A 19077-nucleotide genomic window follows, 5' to 3' on the forward strand; every position below is an offset into this window, starting at 1 on the left:
CGAAACAAGATAGAAATATTTTGAGTTTGAAATGTTTTCTGCACTTCTGCTTGGAATACTAATTGCTGTGCTTCTGTGATACAGTGACACAAAACATATCTTCTAGACTAAATCCACTGAATCTTATCTGAATCCTACCTTTCTCTCCATGGATTTTGGCTTCTAGGCTTTTGCCTGAAATGCTCACCTTTAGTGCTTTCAACACTTCTCCCTTTTGCTGCTTCATCTAAATTTACGTTAGCCATTTGCTAAGCTTTGCATATTTTTGTCCCTCCTCTGTCAAAACAGTTCGTCGCTTGGAAAGCCCGATTTCTGCCTTCTGGTGGGGACATTAGATCTGGCACTGTATTAAACTCTCTGCTTTGTCTTGTGCAGGTGTTGGCTTTTGGAAAGAGGCATGGTGTGACTTAACATTGTTCTCTTTTTTTTAATTATTCCGCTTATGTTGGCAGAGGGGTTAGCAGTTCTCTGCTTGAAAGCTGCTTGTTTGGAACCAGTGTTTGGAATAAGAGAATTTGTTACTTGCAGAAATATGTCATTTGAAATTACATTTATAATGTTTTCAAACTGTATTGCAATTTGACCTGTGTGGAATGTGATTAAGAATTGGATTCTGGAAGTATTTTATCGAAGAACTTTTTCTTGTAAATGTTTTTGCGAAGACAAAAATTCTTCTTGGATGGATTTAATAAATCCATTGTAAGCAATTCACACTCTAAACAGATTTATTATAACTGGTAGGATCTGAATGCTAGTTGATCCTCCATAGGAGTCACATGTTCTACAAACAGGAACTCCTTTTATTAAAAACTGATGTCCTGGGATACATTCTTCATGCCCTAGAAAAGAAGAGTTAACTATCTTCTACAATAGGGCTCTTCAAAATTGGCAACTTTTAAGACTTATGGACTTCAACTCCCACAAGTTGAAGTCCATAAGTTATGCTGGCTGGAGGATTCTAGGAGTTGAAGTCCAGAAGTCTTAAAGTTTCCAAGTTTGAAGACCTCTGTTCTACAACATTACTCCTGTAGAATTACAAAAATAGTTTGCTTAATAATTGTTACAAAAAGGATGTGCTTAATCTGCTAAATTAGGAAGAGAGGTAGTTAAACCTCAGCTATGAGGTATGAACTCCTATCCAGTAAGAAATTGTTATGGTACTACATTTATAATTCAGAGCCTTTATAGTTATATAATATGTACTTAAAATATTTAAGACCGCAGATGGCCCAGAAATTTCATTCTCCTTATCTTTAATGGCTCCAAGGTAACCATCTCATTCAAGGTCAGTGAGCCTAAATTTGTGGGTTTCATATGATTTATGCACATTTGGCTATATATAAAGCTTTCAATTTTCATAAAAGTATTTGCTTTTCAAAGGGAAGAATATATAACCAGTTACTCCTGATTCTATGTGGAGGAACAATATAAAATATAATTTAAATTACTTTCAAATTTTGGAATTTCAACATAATGAATGATTCAAAAAAAGTTGTTCTCCAAACATTTGAACACAACCCTTCATTTTAAAATTATATTACCTTCTTCTTTAGTCATGCACCAACTTATTTTCTACTAGTTGAGTATACAGAAATAGTTACCAAAACATGTACTCAGCAGCTGCTGTAGGCTGCTATTTCCAGACTACTATATTAAATTAGTTTCACCTGGAAATGTTTGTATCATAATTAGCTTTCAAAAACAAATATATTATCTCCAAAACTCAGCCTAAAATTTTGCTGCTTTTCTTAAAGTCTCAATCTCTCATTCCATATTTGTAGAATCATCTTCAAAACCACCCCAAATTGCGATCTTTTCTGCCTAGACATTTAAGTGCTAAATATATTTTCTGCAACACTGTATGAATACAAATCTCTTATACAGATATACACAATGGACAGAGTGAGAGGAAACGTTTTTAGTTGTACTTTTTTCATTTCCATTTATAAAATTATTCACAAAAACGCATTCACGTGTCCTTATCTCTGCAAGTTAACAATATCTCATTTCTTTTACGTTAAACAACCTATTTTTTAAAGCTTTGATGAAGCTAATCTGAAGAAATCTTTTGTTTTTCTTTTTGTTGTTTTGCAGCAGGCCTGGCCTGGAGGGACCCAACAGATACTTTTGCCTTCTACCTGGCAACAACTTCCGGGGGTTGCATTGCACAATTCTGTTCAACCTACAGCTGTGATTCCTGAATCAATTGGAAGTAGTCAGCAGTTGGCTGATTGGAGGTGAGTCTTCAACCAAGTAGATGGAAAAAAATATAGAAATAATGCAGTGTTTTCGGATTATATTTTTTAGAATAGATAATCAGATGTGTAATAGTACATTTTTAAAAAAACTTTTGTCTTCAACTAATATGTACTTTTTATATCCCTTTGGGAGACAGGAGAGTGAGAGAAATACAGGTAGAAATATGATTGAATAGTCAAGAAATGTGTGGATAGAGATAATTTCTATAAATGCTTACAAAAGTTGGAAAGAGATCTTTTGGACATTCTCCAGATATGCCATAATGTAATTTTAAATTACAGGTTTTTTTCTGGAAAATGATGTACAGTTAGTGTCTGATGTTTTAACAGCAGGGAAAGAATACAGTCATATTTTCTGTTCAAAGAGGCAGAGATCAAGCAAAACTTACTGCAATGTTGATAAAATAATTATAGATTCTTCCCATTCCAGAATTGTAATTGGAAAATGTGCCCTAAGAGTTTTGGTCTTCTGGAGTATATGTATGTGTGAATAGATGTGCTTTCAAGTCAATATTGACTCCCAGTGCCTGCCTTGGCGAAACTACAGTTTTCTTGGCAATATTTTTTTAGAATTGGTTTTCCCTTCCTAGGACTGAGAGAAAATGGCTGGCCCAAGCTTTGTGCTTAATGTGGGGTTAAAACTCAGTTTTCTAGTTTCTAGCCTGATGCCTTAACCATTATAACAAACAGCCTCTGTATTTTGGAGTACATAAAAAATAACTAGAAAACTCTGTGTTATTTTCTTTCCTTTAGAAGTGCTCATTCACATGGAAATCAGTATAGCACTATTATGCAACAGCCATCTTTGTTGACCAATCATGTGACTCTGGCTACAACCCAACCTTTGAATGTTGGAGTGGCTCATGTTGTAAGACAGCAGCAAAGTAATGTGGTACCAGCAAAGAAGAATAAGCACCCATCTCATAGTGCCACTAAGTAAGTAAATTATTTATCCTGATTCTGAATACGAATCGGCAGACTGTATTTTTCATATACATACATTTTCCAGTATGAACATACATTTTTAGTATAATAACACTATGATTATAGCAGATGAAATCCTCAAGCACATTCAAAACTAGACAGTTTTAAGAACTTTTGTGTGCACTAGCATTAGTTTAGCACCTATAGGTGTTTCTGTATTGTTAAGTAATAAAAATATATAATTACTGTGGAAAAGTAGAGATTAAACATTTGATTACAGAGTCTGGAACAAGCATTGATGTGAATCTGAATGTCTAAATGACATGCTTTTCTCCTGGATTGTATATGAATAAGCTCAAAGTCATTCAGAATATATAAGCTCTGTTTATGCCTTTGGTGGATGAATTTATCATAATTATACACATCTTTCCCATAGGCCTGCATCTACTTTGGAGGCTATTCCATCTCAAGTCTATTCTCTAATTGGAAGCAGTCCTCTGCGTGCCACATCTTCTTCCTCCAATGCTCTCCTTCCAGTGCAAGAGCAGCATCAGCCCATCGTTATTCCAGATACCCCCAGCCCTCCTGTTAGTGTAATCACCATCCGAAGTGACACTGATGAAGAGGAAGATAACAAATACAAACCTGGAAGGTAGCTTCTTTCAATTCATTAATGCATTACAGTGAGAAAGAGAGAGTCATGAAGCTAAAAAGAAAAAGAGGGCATAGTTAAATGGTTGAGTATATTATTTTTCAGGTGCACGGAAGATTAAAGGCTCATCTTTAGATAGAATTAAAGGTATTTGTATTGATGATTTTGATCTTGATTGATCAATAGGGAATGTGCCACATTGATAATTCTGATCTAGACTGAACAGTAGATCGGTGGGATATAATTAATTAATTAATTAATCAATTAATTAATTAATTAATAATACCCTTTCATAATAATGTATGTAAATTGTTAAAAGCTAATGTAATAGATACATCTTATACAATGATACAGAGCTGTTGGATAAGTACATCTCTTTTGAGGCTCGGGGATTCTTCATAGGTCATACAACAACAAAGTTTCATATTTTAATTTATGATCTATGCTAGAAGTATTCGTTTTGGACTAGCTCCAAAACGTTCTTCATCATTTAAAAAGTTGCAGGCCTTGTTAAGCCAGTTTGGCTTAAAGGATAGTTGTGAGAATGAAATAAGATAGATTTCATATATCCTACACAAAGCATTTGGAAAGGTGATGGCATGCAAATGTATTTAGTACAATTTTATATTAAGAGTAATGCAGGAGTTGCAGTAAAATGCAAAGTTCACATCTTTGTGTTCTTTGAAATACTTTTTTGGGAAACAGATTATTGACTACATTGCACAACTGATTATTTCTTTTTAACCTTATTTGTGTTGCTGAATACTGTATTTTTCAGAGTATAAGACGCACTCTCCCCATGAAAGAGGGTGAAAATTTGGGTGCGTGTAGCCCCATCCATGCACCCCCGCCCTTTGGCTTCTGCCTTTCAGCAATTTGCCTCCTTACAGCATAGAGCCTGATTAGCACAAGCAAGTGATTGTCATACTCTCGACACTTAGCTGTTTCAGGCTGCAGGCAGAAATAGACTGGCAATCCTTGCAGCCTGAAACTATTAGCTACTTATGCTAATCAGGCTGATTAAAACTGAAAGTGAAACTGAAACAGGCTATTTGCTGCAAGGAGGCAAATTGTTGGGAGGCAGAGGCATATTTTTATTTTCTTTTGCTAATCAGGTTGTGCTGAAATTGAAACTGGCCGTTTGCTGCAAGGAAATAAGTCAATAACTATAAATGCTTATAGAATGTTCAAAGTATTAAACTTATTTTTAAAGACTGCTGTATTATTGTTCTAAATAGCTTAGCAAGTGAAGAAACTTTTAAAAATAAATGCCTCATCTGAAGAGGCCCAGTGCTATTGCATCTTCTTTTAAGTAGCAGAGAATAACGTATACTTCCAGAAAGCCACATCAATTTTAACAACATCTGTATGAGTATTGTCTGAAATGTAACTCTGTCCTGCTATAATATTAAGGCAGCTGAGTTAAATCCTGACTTAGTAGATCTATTTAAATAATTGGGAGGAGTTAGTGTAACTACATTTAAGAAAACTCTGGCATTAATATACTGCCATAATGTATATTTCTCCAATTCTTTGCTATTTCTATGCGTCAGGCACACATGCGCAGAAATACACCGCAAATAGTGTTTACCATCTGTACTATTTGCTGGTTGCAGCAAGGAGGCAAATTTCTGGGAAGCAGGTTTTTTTTTCTTGTTGTTTTCCTTTCCAGAAGCTAGATGCGTCTTATACTCTGAATAATGCAATGGTTTGAATATGCATTTTTAAATATTGCAATAAGGCAATATTAAGATAAATAAGATCACTAATAAGGAATTATTGTTTTCTCATAGCTTGGGCATGAAACAGAGATCCAATGTCATCAGCTACGTTACTGTTAATGATTCCCCGGATTCAGATTCTTCCCTGAATAGCCCTTATGCATCAGATGCACTTTCCACACTCAGGAGCTCTGGTGCTGTGCTGGAGCCAAGTAGAGGGGCGGCTGAAAGCTCCACCTCCCGTACCATTATTGTGCCTCTGAAAACACAGCTTAGTGACTGTACTGTTGCCACCCAGGCCTCAGGTAAGCTTCATTACCTAGAAACTGCATTGGTCTATAACTGTGATAGGGGTGGGGCAAATATTTTGGGGCTGTTTTGCTATTTTGATACAGCTTACAAGAGTTCATTCAAAGTTTCAACAGCTCTGGGAAAAACACTTCAGACTGTTGTTTAGTTTAGTGAACCCTTATTGTTCATAGTCATTAGATCAAAATTTGAACATTTGACAACTGACTCATATTTATGATGATTGCAGTGTTTCAGAGTCATGTGATCAGTGTTTGCAATTTTCTTACATTCAGTGGGGAAGCCAGATTCACTTAAAAACTGTCTTACTAACTTAGCAACTGCAGTGATTCATTTAACAACAAGAAAGGTCGTAAAATGAGCAAAACTCATTTAACAACCATTTGCTTAACAATTGAAATTTTGGGCTCAATTCTAACCGTACGTTGACTACCTGTATTAGGTATTTTTTGAATATGCAGGTTTTAATTATTTAGGCATGTAATAATGTGAAGGAAATAAAACAATAGACTGGATCTTAGTTAGGTGACATCTGGAAAGTTAACATGATCTCATTACCTATTAATAAAAGGTCAAGTCAATTTTAAAACATTCAAAAATCTGATATGATAGGTTTCTTCAAAAAGTTCACAGAGTGTGTCCAAAGTCTAGTACATTTAGTAGAAATTTAGAATATCTCAACTTGATTTAAAACTGCTTCCTCTCTTCATTCCAAAGCTTCATCCTTTTGTCCACTCATTGCTTCAAGAGGGCATGTATCTTCCCCAGGATTTTGCCTTTCTCCTTTTGCCTGCTCAAAAAATTAAGGGAACACTTAAACAATATAAGTCCAAGTAAATCAAACCTCTGTGAAATCCAACTGTCCACTTAGGAAACAACACTGGTTGACAATCAATTTTCTCATGCTGTTGTGCACATTCAACTTAGTACAGAACGAAGTATTCAGTGAGAATATTTTATTCATTCAGATCTAGGATGTGTTATTTGAGTGTTCCCTTTATTTTTTTGAGCAGTATAGTTATCCGTAAAGAGATTTGAACTCCATTCAGGGAGCTTTTCTTTTGAAATATTTGAAGAGTTATTTACTTTTGGACTGTATTAAAGAGGGGGATTCTCTATGGAATAAATTTGTTGCTTTTCATTGTAGGAGTCTTTAGCCTGAGCAAGATCAAGCCAATGGCATCTGTAAGTGGGCAAACATCAGGATGTTGTATTACACCAAGTGGATATCGGCAACATCGGGTAGTGACAAATGGTGTACAACCACTCAACCTTAGCCAGGTATGTAAAATGATCTATATGCTGCTGCAGTTAGTAGCAGTTAGCAGTGCTGTATAGTAAAGGGACAGTTAAAAAGGAAAGATCCAAAACAGAATGTGTGAATGATAGAAATTTCAAAGAGCAATAGTACTAATTTGCATTCAGTAGTGGATTTCTCCTTCTGCTTCATAAATTATGGATTTGGACAGTGTAATTCAGCTTTTTGCCTTGTGCAAGGAAAACCCGTTAAGCCATCTTCATGCCTATTTTTTTTTAATAAGATTAAGGTAATTGGGATTTCTAACTATTTTGGGCTCCTGAATATGGCCATTGGCATCTCCTACAAACCTTAATGATGAAAAACAATACATTTTGTGTCACAAGGTGCACAATAATATTTGTGTCCCAATACTGAGTGCAAGTTTGTTGATCAAGAGGTTTATGTTATGAAGAAACCACACAGATTTCATCAATTGTCGACCTCCCTCTATGACTATGTACGTTGCTAGAATTTTAAAAGAAACAGTCTGTGCAGAATTGTTATGGGAGTCTCTTTAGCACCCAAAGGTGCTTTGAAACAAGGTGAGTGGCAAGCAAATAAACAAATAAATATGATCAACAACAATTCATTGCAGAATTGAGTGCAAGGAAAGGATATGATGTGAGGCCAAATGCCAAATCTTATATTTATCTCTGCAATGCACAACCCAAAGTGCTATTTTCACATAACTTAACTAAACAACACATGGTATCTGCTCCCAATTACATTAATGTTCTTCCCCCCTCTGAAAAACCAAATAGGCAGACTATTCATTCTCACCAAGAATGTTTCATAGAATGTTCTCTGATACATAAACAAGGAAAGGAAATATAAACATAATAAATAATATTTCCTTTACTATGTAGATGTAGATGTTAATTTTTCTTTAAAAATTAAAAATAAAGGGTGTTAAGGGAGCTAGATAGTTGTCTAGAAGGTTGTTTGAGGAGTTGCAGTATCTACCAGTGGTGGAATTCATTTTTTTAACTACCTGTTCTTAATGCAGTATCTACCAGTGGTGGGATTCAATTTTTTACTACCTGTTCTGTGGGCATGGTTTGGTAGCTATGACGTAGCTTGGTGGGCGTGGCAGGGAAGGATACTGTAAAATCTCAATTCCCTCCCCACTCCAGGGGAAGCGGAGCGTTAAAAAAGTTTGGACAAAAAAATTCTCTCTCTCTCTCCCCCCCTATCTGTCTTTCTCTCTCACTCCTTCCCTCTTTCTCTTTCTCTCTTGCTTTCTTTCACTCACTCTCTTTTTCTTTCTCCCTCTCTCCCCCCTCTCTCTTTCTCTATCCCCTCTCTTTTTTTCTCTCTGTCTCTCTCTTTCTCTGTCTCTTGCTTTCTTTCTCTTTCTCTCTCTCTCTTGATATCCTCCCTCTTTCTCTCTGTCTCTGTCTCTGTCTCTCTCTCTCTTTTTTTTCTCTCTCTCTTTCTCTCTTGCTATCTCTCTCCTACACCATGCCAGCAACAGCGGCATCGGGCACAGCGGTTGGCTGCAAGCGGGAGCTCCAGGGCGGAGTCATCAACTGCAGTGGCTGGACGTGTTGCTGCGCTGGGCATGGGTGCAGGGTTGGCACCTTGGTCCCAGCCCAGCCAGCAGGCCAGTGCCAGGCCCATATCCAGCGCAGCATGTACGGCGTCCAGCAACACGTCCAGACACCGCTGTCTGTGCCTCTGCCCTGGAGCTCCTGCTCGCAGCCGCCACCCCGTGGCTACTGCCTAGTGCCGCTGCTGCCGGTGCCCTCCCGCTCCTGCTGCTGGCACCCTCCCGCTGAATCCGCCCTCCTGCCTGGCCCTAAAGCTCACCTGCCGCCACCGCCATGGAAGCTCCAACCGGGCGGGGTGTTGCAGCTGCTGTCCCGTGGCTACTGCCCAATGGAAAAGTGGAGTAAAGAAAAGTACTACAGCTGGAGCTTCCACTCACAGCTGCCGCCCTATGGCTACTGCCCAATGCCGCTGTTGCCGGCGCCCTCCCGCTCCTGCTGCCAGCCCCAAAACTTCCTTCTTTTCGGCACACCTGACTATGTCTTGAAAAACACTGTTCCAGAAGGTAGATTCTCTTTGGATGGAAAAATTCCTTTTCATTTGATACATACCAGGAACATTGTTTCGCTTTCCTTTCCACCTCCTATTAGACTTTTTTTTATGTATAATAGTGTTCTGGATGCTTTCTTTCTAAGCCTGTTCCTTGTTTTATAGAACCAGCAAGCAACTGTACTGGCCACTCAAGAGAGAAGTGGAAATCCAGCTCCTCGCAGACAGCAGGCCTACGTTGCTCCCCTGCCAACAACAATTGCTCAGGCTCCGTATACATTCCAGCATAGCAGCCCAGTCCACCCTCACTTGGCAGCGGCCACAGCGAGCCAGCCTCACATGTACACCTATGCGCCTACTACTGCTGCCACCTTGGGCTCCACCAATTCAATTGCTCATCTCTTTTCCCCTCAGGGCTCCTCCAGGCACACCACATACACAACCCATCCAAGCACTCTTGTGCACCAGGTCCCAGTCAGTGTGGGGCCCAGCTTGTTAACCTCTGCCAACGTAGCACCTGCTCAGTATCAACATCAGTTTGCTGCCCAGTCCTACATTGGTGCTTCCAGAGGATCTGCAATTTACACTGGATACCCACTAAGCCCTACCAAGATTAATCAGTATTCTTACTTGTAATTGGGGGACAGAAACGGTCTTAAAGTCATGAACGATCAAAGAGATGAAGGGATCTGCAGTAGGTTTTGCAGTATTCTAACAATTCCACAACGGGAACCTTGTGTGGAATCCAAGGAAAATAATGGGGAATCGCCCCCTTGTTGACAATTCTGCTTACGCTCTCCAGAATCAGGTGGTACTGTTGGTGGAGCCCTGCTGTTCAGGGGAAACATACGTGATGACTGGGTAGAATCTTTTGAATCAAATTCTCATCAAGATTTTACATTTAATTTTCATGCTTTAAAAACAAACAACTATCGCCTGAACCCCTTTTATTTAAAGCTATTATGTTAATCAGAAGGGACAAGCAAATCAGTGGTTTTTTTAAAAAAACTGTTCTTTAAAAATGTATTAGAATTAAATAGTACTTGTTTAAATTATTTTAGCAGCTTGCACAAACTCATATTGCCACTAAAATGCACATTTAACTCTAGGTTGCTAGGGCTGTTTTATAAACTTGAGTTAGTATTTTAATTTTAATTTTGCAATTCATATTCTTGAAAGGCAAGAGCTGAATTCTACAAAAGCAGTTATTTCCTCTCTCTTTAGCTTCTCTTATCTATGTACATAGACATATGTATATTGCTTTTCAATTGCCTGACTTTAATTATTTCTGTTGAAGGATAGTGTAGGATTTTTTGTATACAGTTTTCTTTTACATCACAGATTATTTTTAATGTATTAATTTTCAAAATGAAGATGAGAGGTTTTTTTTTTCCAGAAACAATTTCAGAAAGATGATTTTGCTTTCTGTTATGAGATCACAGTCTAATGTTAATATGACTGCATTGTCCAGGAGCTCTTGCACTTAGCTGAACATATTTAGGAGTGCATTGCTGTTTCAGGACAGGAGCCACTGGAAAGTACTTCCTGTAAGGTTCATTAAACTGAATAGATGTACATTTTCTGGAGAGTTTTATTTGAGATTTAGGCTAGTAGAATGACATTCTTTCAGTTTAAAAATAACATTTAGAGCTGGATTCTTTTTGCAGAAATGGGAGGGTCTCTTGCCTATCTTGTCTTTCTTTGCCTGGTTCATTTAGCTGAAGAATCCAAAATTCACCTTAACATCAACTTACTGAAATGTAAACTTTTTATACTTCTGCTAGCACCTCCTTCTAGGAATCTGTTGGCAGGAAACATTAAAGCGCTCTTATTAAGACTTGTATACAATACATGCATGTAGGAATTGCAAAAACATGACACAAAATTGCAGATTTTAAATGTTTATTACTGAATTTAAAACTATTTTAGAAGTTTTGTAATGGTGATGTTTTAATATTTTACAGAAAATGAAATATGTACATATTGATTAGAATTAAATACAACAAGCAAAATTTCCTGCTAATCCCAAATGTTCTGTCTTTGTAATCAAAATGTGTAGTGATTATACTTGAACTCTGTACTTAAGTGTTTGTCTAACTCTTAAATGTTTCTGGGGATGAAATTGGTATATTCCTTTGTATTTAAACCAAAATGAGTTGTTAATACATGTGGGAATGTATGTGAAATAATGCAATCGCCTAGAGCTCATCACTGTAGCACTGAGAGAGAAAGAGAGAAAAGGAAAAAAAAAGCTGCATGAGAGGCAAGGATATCTTCTGATTTGTTTTGCACAGGTATGTGTGACTGGTGTGTAAACCCCCCCCCCCCCCAAAATATTGTAGTGCCTTAAATGATTATGTAGTGTGACTAGAGTTTACAGTGAGCTTGCCTTATGATGGACCAGCAAGCCCCTCCGCTCTCCGTCAAATTGAAGCAATTCATCAAATATGTCCCACTAAGGATAGATATAGGTGACAAAACCATTTCCTTTAAGTTTGAATGCCAACATAAATGGAACAATTGGCATCATTCAGCCAAAGCTGAGTACTTCTGTAGTCTTGCTTACTTCAGCTGGAAAGCTTAAGTATGTTCACAATTTGGTCCCCCTGTAACGGCCAAGTGAGTTCAGACATCAAGCCAAGCATTTGTTAACCACAATATCAAATGCAGACTATGCTTAGAGTTTCCAGTCACATGGCAGCCAAGCCATGATGTAGGGTAGTCTTCTCTAGAAAGTATTGCTTTACTAACCTGATACCCTCTAAACAAGACTTTCTTCAAGATATGCCAAACAGCCTGTCATGTTGATTGGGGGATAATGGGAATTGGCATAACTAGAGTAGACCAGCTTGGGAAAAACACTGTATGACGTGGTTTGATCCTGGCATGTATACCTGAAGACAAAATAATTTTTGTTTGCCAGTTCAAACAATATGTTCGTAATCAAGTTCTAATTACTAATTACAGCTAACCAAGGCTTAGTGTGGTGTCTGAAATGCTTCAGTTTAGCTGGATTCCAACCTAAGCATTTGATTTCGAGTGACCCTTCCCCTCCCTTCCTTCCCCCCCAAAGTGTAACTATTCTAGCTGTTGATGCATCTTTAAGAGTATTATGCTAGGAATGCATTGGGAAGCATATTTGGTATTTCAAAGGTGTTTAAGCATGTGCAATTTCTTTCCCTTAGGGTGCACTGTAACATTGTTACCCATGTGTGTAGCAGAAATTGCTTATAAAATATTTCTAGTTTGGTGTTACAATTAGAACTTTTATACCAAAGAGAGCTTACCGGAAAGCACATAATCTAAGTTTTATTTAACACCACTAGTAATTTGGCGTTTTTGGAAAGCTTAGAATACTCTAGCACTTGCTGTAAGGAAATAACACATGAACTGGCCTGCTAGTGGTGAGCTTCTAAATCTCATTTGGTTTACCGAATTCTGTCACAATTGTTTATTTCACCACTGCCATTATGCAAAGACTGTTCTTGGCCAAATGGAGAATTAACTGTCTTGGAGAGTGGTATTGCTACAGCAATAAAAGGCATTAACAGCCTTGGAAACCAGTTTGTATTCCATCCAGTCTACATTAAATGACTAGGTTTTGTACTTTAAAAAAAAACATCTAAGAATGTTAAACCAATTTCTGGAGCATGCATGTTCACATGTTATAATAGTCCAAATGTGAACAATTTTTGAAATGGTAACTGGCAATAACTGACCGATTAGTCAGAAATTGGGGAAGGGGAAGTCATGATTTCAGCGAGGCCAAAATTTCAGAGGTCTTAAAGCCACTTACCCCCAAGAGCTCTAAATAGTCTGTGGACCACAAGCCTTACAGTTTCCTTTTTAGTGAGGAATCTGTTGTCTCTGGCAATAGAGGAGAGTGGTTAACAGTGTGACTAGCTGTGAACATTTGTTTACTGTACTCTTGTTCTGTTGTATTTTTTTTCTTCTGTATTGATGTGAAGATAACCAAGGAATTTCAGTTCTTTACATCACTGGTGTCAACAACAATTTCTGTTGCTGCAACATTCTCAGAATAGTTTTCTGCTTAGTGCCATGACCTGTAGATCAATTCGCCATAGAAAACCTGAAAGTGGATTAGTTTACCAATTAAACATATTAATATTAAAATATTACTAGAATATTTCCATTGCAGCTAGGATTTTCAGTAAATCTGCTTGGAAAATATAAAGTACAGGTCTTTAAAAAGAAAACCTAACTTTGAATGGGTTAATCATTTTTTACCTCAATTCAGTTCACATCTTCTGAGTGAACAAAAGAACTGGCTTTTCAAGACAAGTTTAAAGTAATTATATATAATCTGAATTAAGAAATTATGAATCATTAACAAAAGACATTTCCCCAAGTTTTTGATTCTGACTTCCTCAGCAATTTGCTCCAGAGACCACACTTCACATTTGGAAGCAAATAAACAAATATTAAGAGTTTTCTCTAAAGGGCCTTCTCACAAAGCAGGTGAGATAGCAAGTTGCACACATAGCATATTATTGCCTCTAAGCTCTTTTAAAATCTCTCAATGTGCACCTGGAATATTTGTCCAGATGGACACCATCCAAGAAAGGAGACATAACTCCAGATGCTTTAGTTTGGGAACTCTTCCCCCCCATTCACTTTTTCTCTAGATACAGGAGTCAATGGCAGGAAAGTTTTAATCAGCTTTCGTATCATACTGTATTGGCTTCAAGATTCTCCCGGGCTTAAGATGGAGAGGAGAATTTTTGAAAGTAACCCCTCATAATTTGTGAGAACTAGGCTGCTGGGGCATCTTTTTCTCCCAGTGCATTTCCAGGTTGCCTCATAATGAAAAAGGAGAGAGAGCAATAGTCTCACAGTTGTGCAGCCTACAAGTAAATGAATCTATTTTATGCACAAAAATCAAAGTTTCAAAAATTTAGTCTCCTTTTGCTAAGGGAATTTGGAAAACTCCCATAATATTATGGCTGCATTTTTCTGCAAGTTCTAAAATCTGTGGGACTTGCCTGTGGGTAGCTGTGCTTTTCTCTGCAACCTGAGCTCATTTGTAAGTAAATTTATTTTTAGTAATAGCAAAACAAATTATGCTTTATTTAGTCACTTATGTGATTAAACCTATTATTTAACATTCTTGATAGCTGAACTTTCACCTCATTGTTCTTGATACTCCACTGCAAAGGCAGCTTCTGAGCTTTACTGCTTGCACATAGTTAAACAGTGCAGTACCATACCTCTGATTTCAATATTTTTTTAAACATAAAATTCAATTGCTTCTAGGTGACTGGGATTGGCACAGCCCTGCTTTCTTGTTTTAATTTTTAACTTATGAATGGTGCCGCATGTTGACATAGTTGTTTGTTGCTAAACTTTATATAATGTGTGATTTCAGATTCAGCTTGAACTATTATCTAATTCACTACATGTAGCAGTGCATTATATGTAATGTTAGTATTTCTGCTTGACTCCTTGATATTGCAATGGAATTCCTACTTTATTAAATGTATTTGATATGCTAGTTTACTGTGTAGAATTTAACTTTTTTCTGGTTGTGCTCTTCCTTTTTACAAGCCGCTAGATAAAGGTAGTTTCTGACAATTATTGATCTATGTTTGTATTGCCAATGTACTTAGGGGATAATGTAAAAATCATTTTAACAAGAGGAAATACAGATATTTAAAAACTTTAATACTAACTATATGGGAAAAGGGTCCATTGTGAAAACACGGTTTATCTTTGGATTCAATGTTTGTCTTTGGTTTTACAAAGTAGCTTGTATTTTAAGTATTTTCTACATAATATGGTAAAAATGTAGAACAATTGCAATGCATCAATAAAAAAGTTACTTTTCTGTATTCTATTAATTTGTTGATTTCTGAGTGAAAATCTTTTTGTTTTGTTGTGCGTAAAAGCAGCAGAAAGGGGGAAAGGAAGGCCGCCTTTAAGAGAACAGGGAATTTGTCAGCAGTACTGCATGTGTTAGTTTAGTACATGAAAGTAGGGCATAATTTGATGTCATGATCAAAAGGAATTTTTGTTGAATGGAGATGAATTGAGGATGGTGTATCTCATGTCTAGACAGACTAGATGTTTTTATTTTCCTTTTGTTCCTTCTGGGATGAGAGGCAGTAATCTGCATTAATATGCTCAAAGAATGGAGAAGAAAAAAATGGTACTTTGGCAATAATACAGAGAACAGGTTTTTCTCACTGCAGAGCAGTGCAGTTTCAGAAAGTTTCATAGTGCCCCATAATGCCCAACTCTTGAGCCAATTTAGAAGGATAACATGGTAGATGTCTTCTTGGCACTCCTGGAAAGTCAAGAAAAATAAGAACGGAGGCACTACCCCTACCCTCCTCCCACCAGAGGTCATGCAAATGTATAACCAGTGCTGTTTCTGTTCCATACTCATGCCTGAATCTTTACTGAAAGTCCAAATAATCTGTTTCTTTATCATAATATGTAGCTGATACCAATTTGTTCTTGCAACGGTAGGTAGGTAGGTAGGTAGGTAGATAGATAGATAGATAGATAGATAGATAGATAGATAGATAGATAGATAGATAGATAGATAGATAGAGACATTATTTTACCAAGAGTATAAACCAGTTCTGGGTTTCCTGTATGAAAGCTAGTACAGTGGTACCTCTACCTAAGAACGCCTCTACTTAACCCTGCTGTTCTGTTCGGGTCGTATGTGACCCGAAACCAAGTTTGAGTCCCTGTAAAACATTCCCCCTGCATATCTGAAACTTGAAATTCCATGAGTTTTCATCATTTCAGGGGTTCTCTCTATGAGAATTTTTTTGGGGGGGTGGGGGGTTTCTTTCTTGCTGAAAAAAACCCCCTCCCTAATGTTATGTTCCCAGGTCTATTTGACCCGGACTGCAAATTGATCATTTTAGGTACTTATATTTGGTCTTTTTGAAAGCTTTTTTCACCTGGAAACAGGTTTGAACATTTCTGCACACAATGATATGAAAATTGAAATGAAAAAAGTAATATATTGCGGATATATTGCATGCCCCCCCGTTTTTGTGAATTTTTGTCAATTTTTCCAGTTCAATTTTTTCAATTTTTCCAGTTCAATTTTCATATCATTATGTTCAGAAATGTTCAAGCTACCAATCCCACACCAACTTTAGTAAAATAGAATGGATTTTGCTAGCAAAACTATCCATAAAGTGAAGACTATTTCAAAAAAACGGAGGGGCATGCATTTCATCAACAAAATAAACCAATATGCATCAATTTTTCCAGTTCAATTTTCATATCATTATGTTCAGAAATGTTCAAGCTACCAATCCCACACCAACTTTAATAAAATAGAATGGATTTTGCAAGCAAAACTATCCATAAATTGAAAAAATTCACAAAAACGGGGGGGCATGCAATATATCCGCAAAATAAACCAATAAGATTTACTTTTTTCATTTCAATTTTCATATCATTGTGTGCAGAAATGTTCAGACTACTTTCCAAGTGAAAAAAGTTTTCAAATTGACCAAACATAAGCACTTCAAATGAAGAGTTTTTGGTCCGGGTCGTATGTGACCCGAACATAACATTAGGAAGTTTTTTCGAACAGAACAGCAGGGTTAAGAACTTTTCTAGATAAAAACCGGATGTTCAATATTTTTCTGCCTCTTCTTAAAAACCATTTTCTACTTAAGAACCTGAGCCCAGAAAAATTTCCCAGGAAATTTGAGAGCGGCACGAAGGCTTAGCCAGTTTCTTGCCATTCCCCTTTTAATCCCGACCATCTCGGGCATTTTTGGGCTGCCAGGGGAGCCTTTCGGTGGCACTTAAAAAGGCTTTGGCAGTCCAGAGTGAACGAAACATTTTCCTTTGTTCCGGGCGCTTGGAGAGGGAATAAACCACTTCACTGTTGTGACTTCCTCTCACTGCCTCCCATACACTCGGCGCAAGGTTGCCTCCCAGAGGGAAAGGCAAAAGAGAGCGCTTCGCCCCAGCCAGATCAACTCGGCTTCAGCCAAACAGGAGTCACCACAGTGATGGTAAGGCGCCGGTTACAAAGTGAGCAAGCGAGGAGAGGGGAGCCCTTCAGCATGGAAAAGAAGAGGAAGCAGGTAACCTCCTTGTCTTCCGTAAACTACTTAAGACCCACTTATACCGCCAGGCATGGGGGACTTGAGACACCTTTCCCCCAGGCTTATTATAATTTATGTTTGGTATGTATGTGCTGTTTGGTTTTTAATTATGATAGGGTTTTTAGGTTTTTTTTCTTAATATTAGATTTGTGCCTATATATATTGTTTTATTGTTTGTTGTGAGCCGCCCCGAGTCTTCGGAGAGGGGCGGCATACAAATCTAATAAATAATTATTATTAAATTAATTAACAGCAGCAGCAGCAGCCGCCGCCTTTCGGTCAAAGGAGCGGGAGATTCTCCCCTCTTGCCCCTTTGGGTTTCTTTCTCTGACGCAGTGTATGGAAGGCAGCCTCGCACCAGGTGTATGGGAGGGGCATGCTTGTCACCACCTCAGACCCTCTTTTTAAGCCTTAAGGTTTTGGATTTTTTTGATTCCGCTCACCTCACCTTCCTTTGGCAGCGACTGTCCTCCTCTTCTTCTTCCTCCTCCCCCCCCACCCAAATTCCAAGCTTTTATTTCTTCCCTAATGAGTTTGCACGTATTATTTGCTTTTACATTGATTCCTTTGTGAAAAATTTCTACTTACAAACCTTTCTACTTAAGAACCTAGTCACGGAACGAATTAAGTTATTAAGTAGAGGAACCACTGTATAGTTAATTTCCCCACCCAACCTTCCCCTATGAGGCACTCACAAATCATTATGTCCACCAATCACTTCTGTTCATTTTGTTATGGAAACAAGCCCTGCTATGACATCTACTCAGTGTGTCTTTGAAGTGGAAGCACCATCTTATGGGAACTGGCAGTGTTTGGATGCAATTCCTACCACCCTTGCATTTTATCCTACTACCTCCCTTTTCTTTGTTAAGCTGTGAGCAAATCAAAATAGAGATGAAAGATCACATCAGTCTTGACATGAATGTATTTTTTGGATTACATTCAGAGAAATAATATCTGCTACATTTTAAAATTACATTTGGCAGAATTTAATCTGATATTAGAAACTCAAATTCTTGATTCAACTTAATAAAATATTGCAATCATTTTTCACTCTACATGTTTGCCCATATTATTGATCGTATGTTGTAATGCTTATGCTACCTCAGATAATTTTGGAAGGTAAGCAGTGTTTGTGCCAGTTGGATTTGAGTGGCGGAACCATCAGAATTCCAGGTATATGGGCAAGACTGCAAAATTAAAAATATTGGCATGAAAACCGCTGAGAATACTTGGATGTGGTCAGCAAAAATTGAGCTCAACAACATCTTTATAGAATAGAATTTTTATTGGCCAAGTGTGATTGGACACACAAGGAATTTGTCTTGGTGCATATGCTCTCAACGTACATAAAATAAAATATACATTTGTCAAGAATCATGTGGTACAACACTTAATGATTGTCATAGGGGTCAAATAAGCAATGAAGAAGCAATATTAATAAAAATCTTAGGATATAAGCAACAAGTTACAGTCATACAGTCAACATGGGAGGAAATGGGTGATAGGAATGATGAGAAAAACTAGTAGAATAGAAGTACAGATTTAGTAGAAAGTTTGACAGTGTTGAGGGAATTATTTGTTTAGTAGAGTGATGGCGTTCGGGAAAAAACTGTTCTTGTGTCTAGTTGTCTTGGTGTGCAGTGCTCTGTAGCGACGTTTTGAGGGTAGGAGTTGAAACAATTTGTGTCCAGGATGTGAGGGGTCAGTAAATATTTTACCCGCCCTCTTTTTGACTCGTGCAGTATACAGGTCCTCAATGTAAGGCAGA

General features: G+C 37.6%; 1 protein-coding gene across 4 annotated transcripts in view; it reads left to right on the forward strand.

The window, feature by feature from the left end:
* The window catches only part of HIPK1 (homeodomain interacting protein kinase 1), a 49405-nt gene extending 34350 nt beyond the window's left edge, over nt 1–15055 (forward strand). For 3 of the 4 annotated variants that reach the window (XM_070745661.1, XM_070745660.1, XM_070745664.1), the window contains 6 exons: nt 2095–2237; nt 3012–3194; nt 3619–3834; nt 5628–5860; nt 7012–7145; nt 9367–15055. In XM_070745661.1, the coding sequence (XP_070601762.1) occupies nt 2095–2237; nt 3012–3194; nt 3619–3834; nt 5628–5860; nt 7012–7145; nt 9367–9837 (1380 nt within the window). In that variant the 3' untranslated portion in view covers nt 9838–15055. The remainder of the gene's footprint in view (nt 1–2094; nt 2238–3011; nt 3195–3618; nt 3835–5627; nt 5861–7011; nt 7146–9366) is intronic. The other variant, XM_070745662.1, reaches the window with a different exon arrangement.
* The last annotated feature ends 4022 nt before the right edge of the window (nt 15056–19077 follow it).

The sequence above is a fragment of the Erythrolamprus reginae genome, chromosome 3, assembly GCF_031021105.1.
Source record: "Erythrolamprus reginae isolate rEryReg1 chromosome 3, rEryReg1.hap1, whole genome shotgun sequence".
Classification (NCBI taxonomy): Eukaryota; Metazoa; Chordata; class Lepidosauria; order Squamata; family Dipsadidae; genus Erythrolamprus; species Erythrolamprus reginae.